Source organism: Cucurbita moschata, unplaced genomic scaffold, assembly GCF_002738365.1.
Source record: "Cucurbita moschata cultivar Rifu unplaced genomic scaffold, Cmos_1.0 Cmo_Scf00038, whole genome shotgun sequence".
In the NCBI taxonomy this organism is placed as follows: Eukaryota; Viridiplantae; Streptophyta; class Magnoliopsida; order Cucurbitales; family Cucurbitaceae; genus Cucurbita; species Cucurbita moschata.
This window is the reverse complement of record NW_019268554.1, coordinates 1,538,624-1,550,566: the sequence shown is the minus strand read 5'-3', so window position 1 is coordinate 1,550,566 and position 11,943 is coordinate 1,538,624. Positions and strand designations below refer to the sequence as shown.

General features: G+C 40.9%; 4 protein-coding genes across 4 annotated transcripts in view; 3 read left to right on the top strand and 1 right to left on the bottom strand.

The window, feature by feature from the left end:
- LOC111432472 (ras-related protein RABA4d) overlaps positions 1-1,704 on the top strand; it is a 5,803-nt gene extending 4,099 nt beyond the window's left edge. The window contains exon 2 of the mRNA XM_023069369.1: positions 1,115-1,704. Coding sequence (XP_022925137.1) covers positions 1,115-1,559 — 445 coding nt within the window. The 3' untranslated portion in view covers positions 1,560-1,704. The remainder of the gene's footprint in view (positions 1-1,114) is intronic.
- A 1,379-nt stretch (positions 1,705-3,083) lies between these two features.
- LOC111432471 (protein POLYCHOME-like) lies at positions 3,084-5,995 on the top strand. Its single transcript, XM_023069368.1, has 3 exons — positions 3,084-3,272; positions 3,423-3,828; positions 5,225-5,995. Exons 2-3 carry the CDS (start codon positions 3,430-3,432, stop codon positions 5,585-5,587), a joined length of 762 nt encoding a protein of 253 aa, XP_022925136.1. The 5' UTR covers positions 3,084-3,272; positions 3,423-3,429; the 3' UTR covers positions 5,588-5,995.
- Positions 5,996-6,380: 385 nt separating this feature from the next.
- Positions 6,381-7,680, bottom strand: LOC111432469 (polygalacturonase inhibitor-like). The gene has a single exon (XM_023069367.1). It carries the CDS (start codon positions 7,547-7,549, stop codon positions 6,551-6,553), a length of 999 nt encoding a protein of 332 aa, XP_022925135.1. The 5' UTR covers positions 7,550-7,680; the 3' UTR covers positions 6,381-6,550.
- Positions 7,681-8,380: 700 nt separating this feature from the next.
- On the top strand, positions 8,381-10,788 carry LOC111432466 (cytochrome P450 93A2). The gene is made up of 2 exons (XM_023069364.1): positions 8,381-9,363; positions 10,130-10,788. Exons 1-2 carry the CDS (start codon positions 8,452-8,454, stop codon positions 10,769-10,771), a joined length of 1,554 nt encoding a protein of 517 aa, XP_022925132.1. The 5' UTR covers positions 8,381-8,451; the 3' UTR covers positions 10,772-10,788.
- Positions 10,789-11,943: the final 1,155 nt, after the last annotated feature.

The window sequence follows — 11,943 nt, the reverse complement described above, 5'->3', positions numbered from 1 at the left end:
TCCCCCCCCCCCCCCGTATGCCCAACATCTTCGCTGGCACTCGTTCCCCTCTCCAATCGATGTGGGACCCCCCAGTCCACCCCATTCAGGGCTTAGCGTCTTGGCTGACACACTGCTTGGTGTCGATCCCCCTTTAGAATTCAGCCTCATCGCTAGCACATCATCCGATGTCTGACTTTGTAACCGCCCAAGCCCACTGCAAGCAAATATTGTCCCCTTTGGGCTTTTCTTTTCGAGTTTCTCCTCAAGGTTTTTAAAACGCGTCTGCTAGGGAGAGGTTTCCACACCCTTATAAAGAATGGTTCGTTCTCCTCTCCAATTGATGTGGGATCTCTCACCTGAAGTGCCAAGTAACGGAAAGGACATCATCATTTGGATTAACCAATGAATAAGTTGCTGAAGCAAAGGGAGGAGGAATGAATTGTGACAAGGGACAAGACAGTTGAATTAAGGAGAGGGAGAGGCCAGTGAGATAATGAGGAGGAAGTCAGGCATAAATGAACTAACCGCAAGAAGGCTAGAGCTGCCTCAATTGAATGGAGTCAATCCGGATGGATGGAGGAGTCGTCAATCTCTTTGCACTCGGTGAAGTTCAAGCTGGTGACGATAGCTCGATTTCTTACGACATCACATGAAGCAACGCCATATGAGCTTTTTTTTAGCTCTACAACAGGAGAGGAGTCCGTACTAACTCAATGGATTGGCAGAGCAATGGTGGACGCCCCATCGAAAAGGTGGAAGTTTGGATGGGGTCTTGATGAATAAACGAGCCACGAGTTCGGTTTACGTATTCGAGGAAGAAAACGAGAGAATTGGGTTAACTTGAATGCTAACCAGAATGGTGTGAGTCATGCAGGACTCAAATTAGTTAGGAGTAGTGAGGTGCATCGTTTATAATTCCGATATCATCAGACGTGAGAGATGTCACCACCAAGGCATCTTGAAAGTGAATCATATTCGTCGAAGGAGAACGTTATGGAATAGTTGAGGAGAGTTCGATACGTATATCTGACGAAATTAGATTCCGAAAATTGATGTTATGAACTTAAATTGTGTAGATTACGATGAAGTTGTTCATAGTTTCTTATGATATCTTTGTTATCTCCATTGTCAGATACCGAGCAGTGACAAGTGCATACTACAGAGGTGCAGTAGGAGCCATGCTAGTTTACGATATGACGAAGCGTCAATCGTTCGACCACATGGCGCGGTGGCTGGAGGAGCTAAGAGGACATGCTGATAAGAACATCGTCATAATGCTGATCGGAAACAAATGCGACTTAGGAAGCCTCCGAGCAGTGCCAACAGAAGATGCACAGGAATTTGCTGAAAGAGAGAACCTGTTCTTCATGGAGACGTCGGCTCTGGAGTCGACGAACGTCGAAACTGCGTTCTTCAGAATTCTAACAGAGATTTATAGGATAATCAGCAAGAAGAGTCTTGCAGCTGGGGAATCGATAGATATTGGCGTGAATCCAGCGCTGTTTAAAGGGACAAACATAGTTGTTCCTGGACAGGACCAGGCTGGTGGGAGAAAAGGGTGCTGCTTTGCCTCATGAGTTTCCATATAATTCCATCATCATTTCAGTTGGGACATTGTTTTTCTATTCCACTTTTGATTTATACTAAGAAAAAAAGATTCATGTATTTGTATTTTGTAGAGGAACTGGCTTTATACCATGGATGAAGGATTAGTGAAGCTTATCATCTCTTTATCTCTCTCTCCCTCTCTTTTAACAAATTAATTTTGTAACGTCCCAGGATTAGGGTTCGATTTAGGATTTGGAACTCTCCGGTATTCTCCTATATACCCTACGACATAGTCATGTTACCTACTTGTCTAGGGTTTGAATCAGGAGTTCGAATTTAGATTCAACATTTGATGTCTCCTATATACCCTGCACCCTGCGACATGGTTATGTTACCTATTTGTCTATATGGTTCAAATCAGGATTTGGAATCTGAATTCGACATTTGATGTCTCTTGTATACCTTACGACATGGTCACGTTACCTACTTCTATAATTCTTTTGAACTTTTTTCAACCCAATGGTCGTCTCTTATTCAGATATGATCTTAATTCATTTGTGTATCACTCTTTCACTCAGTGTTGTGTATGAACCAAATCTTAAAAGAAGTTTTGTTCCCGAAAGTTTCATTTATCAAACCTCCCTAGTTACTAGTTCGAGTCTCATAATCCTTGGAAGAGTTCGAGAAGCTTAACCATCGTCTTATTCTCCTATTTTCACATTGTTTCTATAAGTTACTTCACCACTATCACGTAGAAGAACTTCAAGTTTCTCACCCAACATCCATATAACTATTTAGTCCACTCGGTACGTTGTATACATCCAACTGCAAAAGAGCAATAGATCACGTACAAGAACTTCTAAGCTGTGTGTAGAAAAGTACCAAGCATCCAAACCTCCTTAAAAATGAAAATTGAACTATTTTAGATCTCATTTAAACATGAACACTAGATCATGTCGCCTTGTAGATGCAAAAGAAGATAACCAGAGGATGAAATGGGGTTAAAAGAACTCGTGATGCTTAAGTGATTTTAGGTTTAGGGTCTAGTAGGGTTGACCCCTGCCATGTCTGCCGTTATGTAAGGGACTTTTTATGTAATGTTACAGACTATTGAATCGAATTGCTTCAAGTTATTATAGTCATTGATTAAAAATTTTATTTTTTTAATAAAAACATGTTTATATGTAAAATAGTTTATTTATATTTTTAATTTTTTTTTAAAAGTTTAAAAGTGTTTTTAAAGTTTAAAAAAAGTGAAGTTTTTGAAGAATATAGTAAAAAACAAAATTAATAATAAGGGTATTTTTGAACTTTTCTAAAAAGTTAAGGGTAGTTTTGACCTTTTAGACAAAAATATTAAGGTCAGATATTTTTTTATTAATGTAGTATTTTGCACACGTGTAAGCACAACACAATGGGATTTAAAACATAAGGACTATATAGTCATTTCACAGCGAGCTAAAAAAGAATTGGGTTTCAAAAATGAAGATCCCGCTCTTGCAACAAATTTGAAATTCAAATCAGAAAATTGAAAAATGGGTTTAAGTAGCGCCCAAATTTTCACATTTGAAAATCGCCCAAAATTTCGCCTTTCTCTCAAACAACCTCCATCTTCTTCCCTCTCATTTTTCAACTGCGCGTCTCAGAGAGCGCCTCCCACCAATCCACCGCCATTTTTTTCTTTGTTTCTTGTATTTTGGTCAAACCAAATAAACTCCATTGAAGCCCACTGGAATCTCACGGTATGATTCATCTCCTTCTTCCTTTTTCTCATCTCTCTGTGCAGATTTTAGAAATGAAATGTAGGTTTTAACTCGAAGAATCTGGTTCTTGTTACTGTAAGAATCTTCTGTTTTTCTTTTGAAATGATAGTTTTCTTGTTTCTTCTGAAGTTCCATAATGTCGGAATCAAGGGATAGATTGGAGAGGCAAGTGGACTATGCCGAGGTCTTTGCTCGTCGGAGATCAGAAGGCGGTATATTGGACGAGCAAGAAATGAGTACTACTTTGATCGGGACTCCGATCGCACGCGCCACAACGACGACTACAGCTCAACAAAGACCTACGAATCTCGGGCCTGGAGGTGGTGGTGGTGGTGGTGCGATTCCGAGACGCAGTTTTGGTTCTCCCATTTCTGGTGGAATTGGACGTAATAGATTTCTTTACAGATCTCCAGTTTTGAGCCGCGAGAATACGGCGGCTGGGAGTTCCAGACGGAGTAGATCCCGGGTGAGGCATAGTGTTTTGCCGATTTGGTATCCAAGAACTCCACTCCGCGACATTACTGCAGTTGTGAGGGTAAATGACTAACTCTCCTCTTATTTTGATTCTGCTCTGCTAGATCTTTCAAGTGTTCGTTGTGTTCTGCATTCAATTTGTGGAGTATCTGCACATAGCATCTATTGAAATTTCTCTACTTATTGCATTTGAACTGGTGAATTTGATTCATATGAGTTCTGTTAAATTCACTCATTGTCATTGCATCTCTCTCTCTCTGGTATTCATATACACCAATATCTTGAGATATCTGTTCTCTAATACTGTATGCTTGTTTGTTTAGATTCATTCTAATTTGAAGTTGCTTGAACTTTCGGAAACCCTCTTGATTTTTTTTTTCTGTAGTTGTGATCTTGTTTCTGTTTTTCAGTTGGTAGGATTTGATTTGATTTGAGTTGAGCTGACTTTTAATCGGAAATGTTAATTTCATATGTCCAATCCATTTTTGTGAATCCTGAGATCGGATTACTTTCCTTACCCTTTAAGTTAATTAATTAATATATTTCCAGTTCTTAATCAGATTGACTACCGACTTGTTTGTCTAAAAAGAAGATTCTCTTTGTTTTGTAACGTCCATGCTCAATGATTCCTTATGTAACATCAACAGTCTTGATAATGGTATCCTGTCAACCATTTACTTGTTAGTTTGTCACGTAATTCTTCTCCTTGTTAGTTTGTTTCTTTATTATTTTATTTTTATTCAAATTGTTTTCTAGGCTTTGTTTTAACCTATTATTTGAACTACTTTTTGGTGGGCTCACCATGCTTCGGCTGATTGCAGTGCATATTAGCACAAGATAATATCATTACTTGTGGGACATGTTTTCAACGCTTCTAACGCGTTTGAATTAATAGACACTTGTACTAACGTTTTCGATGTGTTCATATATTTATGTTGTTATTAATGAACAAAAAAATTAATTAATTTTGATTGTGACAAATATTTTACATTTTCAAGCCTCTAGGTACATGTACATTATTGACTTATCTATGTCACGTGATTGTGTCTATGCATCATTCATCTCAAATCTTTGCTACTTTTGAAGTTGGTTCCCTGATATTTTTGCTGTCAATTTGAGAAATTTCAACATTTTTCACGTTTTCAAGGATTTTATTTGATGAGAACTTCTATTAGAAGTCTTTATTGAGCAATGTCATTGTGAATTCTCTTTATAAAATTGCATATGGACTCAAGTTTTTGGGCTAATTCTTCACATTCCTGTTTCATGTGTTCAACTTATTTTGATTTTTTCTGGGTATTTAGTTACTCCTCCATGTCATCCAATAGCATCTGTGTTCTTCCTAGATATCTCCTTTCCTAGTTTTCCATTTGATGCGAGGTCAACTGGGGTTATGCCATTTATAAGCATCTTCCAATAGTGTTCTTAACTTGGGGAGAATCATATTCTTAAATCAGGCAATTGAAAGAACACGAGCTCGGTTGAGAGAAAACGAAGGCCAAGGAAGTGATAATAGTCCAGCTCCCTCGGACGAAAGAGCTTTAGAGTTTAGCGCATCTGTGTCAGGTGGTCATCAAGAGCCAGACGTTTCTCTGGTCACCCCCAAACCAACCGTAGGCAAAGTTAACAAGATTCTTCGCGGAATTGCAAATGAGAATGTGGAAGAATCCGAGATGCTCACCCCACAGAAGAAACTCTTGAACTCCATCGACAAAGTGGAGAAAGTAGTGAGGGAGGAGTTGCAGAAATTGAGAAAGACACCGAGTGCAAAGAGAGCCGAGAGGGAAAAAAGAGTTCGCACTTTGATGTCATTTCGTTGATTCAGTTCAACACAGTCAGTCACTCCCAGAATTGGGGAGAACCAGATCATCATCATGTTGATCAAATTCATTCAGAACTCAGATCAATCATCTGCTGATGATTACTCGGTAAAGAGCGCTGGATGATATGATACCAGAGGGATAAAGGGAGAAGGAGAGATCCTCATCTTCTGATGAGATCCCAAGAGGACTATTATCTTACTTTCCTGTTAAATGAATCCTTTTCATTTGCTAGAACCATAATAGGTTGTTTTGTTGTTGTAGGGTCGTCTGCCCTTAAGTCTGTTTACTGCAAATATAGATAGTGAAAGTAGGCCATCTGTTTTGGGCGGTGGAAATGATGTATAGAAGAATTATTCACCAACTCTAGACTTGAATTTTTGCCTTTCAAAAATGCACATTTTTTATTAACTGCTGTGAATTGGGTAGAGTTTGGTTCATTACATCTCCCATATCAACTTTTAAGAAGGGTTACTTTAGACGTCTTCTGGGATTTGTTCTCTTTTGGAAGGTAAAAATAACCAAATAATGCTCATCATGGACAGGTTTTGAGGAGCAGTAGCAGCAGGTTCAAATGGTGAAAGAGAAACCACGTGATTAGAGAGGTTGATTTTATTTACAGGGTTAGGACTTTGTAGGAACTTGTCCGAACAGGGAGGGGATTGTTGAGGATGGTTGGTGGGGGAGTTTGACATAGACTAATTACGTGGTTGATCATATGAGTTTATAAGTAAGAAATACATATCGACTAGTATGAGATATTTTGGAGAAATTAAAAGAAAAACAGTGAGAATTTATATTCAAAGTAGACAATATCATTCCGTGTAGAGATTTGTGATTCATAGGAGGAATTCCTCTCTTAAATGGGGAATGAGGAGAGAGTGTAAAATATTTTCTTCCGTTAGATAAATGGGGTCGATGACTGGACAATAGATCAAAGTATATAAATATTAAATACATCCTTCATCTTTTGCAGCTACTAAGAGGCGCCCCACACAAACACTTGTTATGAAAATAGGAACTCAAATCAAAGCTCTGCAAGCGGCCGCCCACTGGAATCTGCCCGCACAGTCTATTATAACTGACATTCAACTGAAAAGTCAGCTCCGTCATCGCCACCGGAATACTCCCAAAGATCTTATTATGGTTAAGATCCAGCGTAGTCAAGCTCCGGGGAAACACAACCTCCGACAAGTTAAACTCCAACAGATTCCTCGACAAATCAACGATCTGGGTCGTCTTGTTTGCACCAAATAACATCCACGCGCCGCCTTCAAGCCTGTTTCTCGACAAAGAAATGACATTGAAATCCATTTTAGACAAGGAAGCTGGAAGTTTCCCGGAAAGTTCGTTGTGGGAAAGATAAAGGTAAGGAATCTCTCCCTCGAAGTACCCAAAAGAGTCCGGGATTTGTCCTGTTAACTTGTTTCTGTCCAAATGGAGAGAGCCGAGATTCGGGAGCTGGGAGAGAGAACTTGGGATTGTTCCGGTGAGATTATTGAAGGAAAGGTTGAGGAGGGTGAGATTTTTGAGGGAGCCGAGGAAGCTTGGGAGAGAGCCAGAGAGATTGTTCCAGCTGAGGTCGAGGGATTTGAGGTGGCTGAGATTGGCTATGGTGGGTTGGATGGGTCCGTTGAGATTTGGCAGCTTGTGGAGCATGAGGGTTTGTAAGAATGGCAGGTCACCGACTTCCGGTGGGATTTGGCCGGAGATTTTGTCGTCGGCGAGGATGATGAGGGAGACGACACGGTGGGTGGTCGGGTGGCAGGCGACAGAGTACCAGGTACAGCAGTCCTGTTTGGGATCCCAAGAGGAGAGGACGTAGGGGTTGTTGAAGGCTTTTTTGATGTTGAGGAGGACTTTTTTGTCAGCTGGGTTGCAGAGCTGTGCAACAGAAATGGCGATGGAGATGAAGAAAATGAGAGAGAAGAGGAGGCATGAGAGTTTGAGATTTGGAGCCATGGAGGAAATGGGGGACAGAGAGGTATGGTCGGGAGGATAATAGATGGATGAACTTGAAAGGGATATAGTCCAGATCGAAGTCAAATAATGAAGGTGTTTGGAGCATTATAGCTTTATTGACTAGAGTCTCCATTCATCAAATGATTCTTGATGAATCTATGTAAGTGGTGAGTGTATGTAACGCTAGTGGAAAAAGAAATATATATTTTAGGTGCACCACGTCTTCTCTTCATTCAAGCTTGGTGTGCTGTTCGGCTTGGCTCGGCTCGGCTTGACTCCCTAGTTCTCTCTCGTCTCTCACTGATCTTCCTCCCATTTTCTAATTTTCCCTCTCTTGATTTTCCTCATCGTCTCATGCTTGGATCTCCCTCTCGAGGATTGTTGGGAGGGAGTCCCATATTAACTTAGGCAAGGAATACATCTACGTTGGTACAAGGCCTTGGAATTCCAAAACAAAGCCATGAGAACTTATGCTCAAAGTGGACAATATCATACTGTTGCGAAGATTCGTGATTCCTAACAATCCCTTCCTCCTTACTTTTTGTCCAATTCTGTCGCGACTAGAGTGTGAGTCGTTGGGATTTCTTGCGATCTCTGGCAAAAGTTGTCTCTTCTTCGGTTTGGCGAAGTGTTTCCGTCCATGTTTCCGTCCCATTTTGATTTATGCTAATTTATTTTTTTTTAGACATGGATGGTTATTTGATTATTCTTCCAAATTGAATGTCTAATTATTTATATTAAACTTTGGCAGGCCTTGGCCATCATCAATATATATAAACACAATCATAAAAGATCTAATCACAATGAACAATACTTCTCGCCGGCTGATGTAAACAGCATCAAAGTCGTCTCCTTCCATATAAAAACTATATTGAACTGATCAACCTTCATTTGAGTCATCAATGGAGGATTTCCAAAGCTACACAATTCTCTTCCTCATATGGCTACTTTCCACCATCACAATCCGCTTCATTTTTGCCAAAACCAAGCCAAACCCTCGCCTTCCTCCAACCCCTTTAGCCCTTCCCATCATCGGCCATCTCCACCTCCTAGGACCCCTACCCCACAAAGCTTTCCACAAGCTCTCGACCCGCCATGGCCCTCTAATTCACCTCCGTCTAGGCTCCGTCCCTTGCATCATAGTTTCATCCGCCGAAACGGCAAAACAAGTCCTCAAAACACACGAATCGTCCTTCTCAAACCGACCCCATTTGGCTGCAGTTGACTATCTAACCTACGGCTCGGCGGACTTCTCCTTTGCTCCCTATGGACGCTATTGGAAGTTCATGAAGAAGCTTTGTATGTCGGAGCTCCTCGGTAGCCGAACGCTCGACAGCCTTGCTCCGATAAGACAAGACGAGACACGGCGGTTTCTACGGTCATTACAGACGAAAGCGGTCGAGGGGAAAGATGTTGATGTTGGAAGAGAGTTGATGAGGGCGAGCAACAATGTGATATCGAGAATGACGTTGGGGAAACGAAGCGCGGAGGAGGAAGAAGAAGCGGAGGGGATAAGGTTGTTGGTTAAGGATGTAGCTGAGCTCACTGGGACTTTTAATGTTGCGGATTACATTTGGTTTTGTAAGGGTTTGGACTTGCAAGGGCTTGGGAAGAGGTTGAGGGAAGTTCGTGAGAGGTTTGATGAGATGATGGAGAGGTTGATAATGGAGCATGAAGAGAGCTTGAAGATGATGGAAATGGAGGGAAATGGTGATGAGAAAGTGATGGATTTGCTTCATATTTTGCTTCTTAAGTTTAGAGATGAAAACTCGGAAGTGAAATTGACTCGAGAGAATATCAAGGCTTTTATTCTGGTAAGTTCGATTTAAAGTTATGGTTTAGTTCTCGATGTTAGAGTCACGGACCTCCATAACGGTATGATATTGTTCACTTACTTATAGACCCATGATCATCCCCTTAGTTAGTCGATATGGGACTCCCACTAACAATCCTCCCTTCGAATAAAGTATACCATAGATCTTCCCCTAAGACCTATGGAGCCCTCGAATAGTCTCTCCTTAATTAAGATTCGACTCCTTTCCCCTAAGACCTATGAAGCCCTCGAGTAGTCTCTCCTTAATTAAGATTCGACTCCTTTCTCCTGAGGCCTATGGAGCCTTCGAACAGCCTCCCCATAATTGAGGCTCGGCTCCTTTCTCCTGAAGCCTATGGAGTCGTCGAACAAAGTACACTCAAACAACCTCCCCTTAATTGAGGCTCGACTCCTTTCCCCTGAGACCTGTGGAGTCCTCAAACAAAGTACACCCTTTGTTCGACACTTTAGTCACTTTTTGACTACACCTTCGAGCCTCACAACTTCTTTATTTGACATTTGAGAATTTTATTGACATAGGTAAGTTAAGGATACGACTCTGATACCAGGTTAAAATCACGGACCTCCATAATAGTATGATATTGTCCACTTTGAGCATAAGCTCATGGGGTTTTGCTTTTGGTTTCTCCAAAAGGCTTCGTATCAATAAAGATGTATTCCTTACTTATAACCCCATGATCATCCCCTTAATTAGCCGACGTAGGACTCCTACGGACAATCCAACTAAGTCCCAATAAATTTTGCAGGATATATTTGCAGCAGGGACAGACGCATCAGCAATAACAACAGAATGGGCATTGGCAGAGCTAATCAACCATCCAAACATAATGGAGAAAGCCAGACAAGAACTCCACACAGTTGTAGGAAAGAGCAGACTGGTTGAGGAATCAGATATCACCAACCTTCCTTATCTCCAAGCAATAGTAAAGGAGACATTAAGGCTTCATTCAAGCCCATTGATTGTGAGGGAATCAACTGAAAGCTGCACAATAAATGGCTACGAAATTCCAGCAAAAACCCAATTGTACGTGAACATTTGGGCCATTGGGAGAGACCCAAATCAGTGGGAAAGGCCTCTTGAGTTTGAGCCAGACAGGTTTATGGGCAAAGAAGGGAGTGTGAGCGGTGATTTGAGAGGGCAGAATTTTAATCTGCTGCCATTTGGGAGTGGTAGAAGAAGCTGTCCTGGAACAACTCTTGCATTGCTCATAGTTCAAACTACTTTGGCTTGCTTGGTTCAGTGCTTTGATTGGAAGGTTAGTGGAGGAGATGGCGAAGTTGATATGGAAGAAGGGCCTGGCCTTACACTTCCTAGGGCTCACCCTTTGATTTGTGTACCCATCGCTTGTCTTAGTCCATTTCCATCGTTAGCAGATATTGTACCGTAATCTCTCCCACTACCATGCTATCTACTTAGTGATCATGGATGAAGCGTTGAATAATTTCTTACTCAAGGCGTTGACCCTACTAACTCTAGCTATCAGCTCTGCCTCATATTAAGTCCTCCAAATCTTTAGGACAAAAACTATGTCACTCACTCTAAATCATGCATCAAGTAATTGTACTTGTAATCTTTTAATTGGTAGGATGCGTAAGCCACAAACTTGTCATGTTGTATTAAAATACAACCCATCCTTTCTTTGAGGTATCACTTGTTGGGTTTTATGTCCTAAAACTCATAGTTTGTAAACAAAGATATATTCTATTTTCAATAAAGTTATTATTGATGTTTATTCAGAAAAAATTGTTATTGAATAAAGTGAACTTTACGATCATTAATCTAAATCCAATAAACTAAGAACACTCTGGCTATAGTATGATTACTTGAACTATATGTAGAGACATAAGAGTGGATCAAGTTCAAGTATATAGTCAAAATGATCTATAGTATAAGGATAAGGCTGAGTACCTTATTCTGGGGACACTATGGATGCGGCCCACTTTTGTATATGATATAAACAATGTGATCACTAAATTGTGCATGTGGAGACATGTGAGTGGGGGCGTCCTATGCAATGAGTATTGCATAAGATCGGACCATGAAGAAAACCACTCTCACTTTATAAAGTCGTTTACTGTTGAGACTGATTTTCTTTTCATTCGATAACCTAGGTAACTCGGTTTTAATCCTGAGCTAACCATGAACTCCTGTTTATTCGGAATTATCCTTAGATTTGCATGGGTGAGAGTGGCTCTAGTTCGCCGACTCAACAGGCCTCCCATTTCAGGGGTAAGACTGGGTGAATGGCTGGGGATGTGGGGTGCAAGACGGAATTCACTCCTACCCACTTAGGGATAGAAGAAAGGTAGTTCCCTTAAGCACTGACTCCAGGTCTTGAACAAGGGGCCCCACCCTCTCATTGGCCTGAGAGGGATTTGGTTTACTGGTTGGACCACAAACCAATTGTTCATTAGAGGATCAGTGAGACATAAGGAACAAGAAGTAACTTCAGGGGTAAAACGGTAAATTGACCCAGCTCTAGTTACGAACAACCTGTGAAGGATCGACTTACTAATCATGGTTATATCAGATGGACAGAAATATATCTATAGTGAGGGG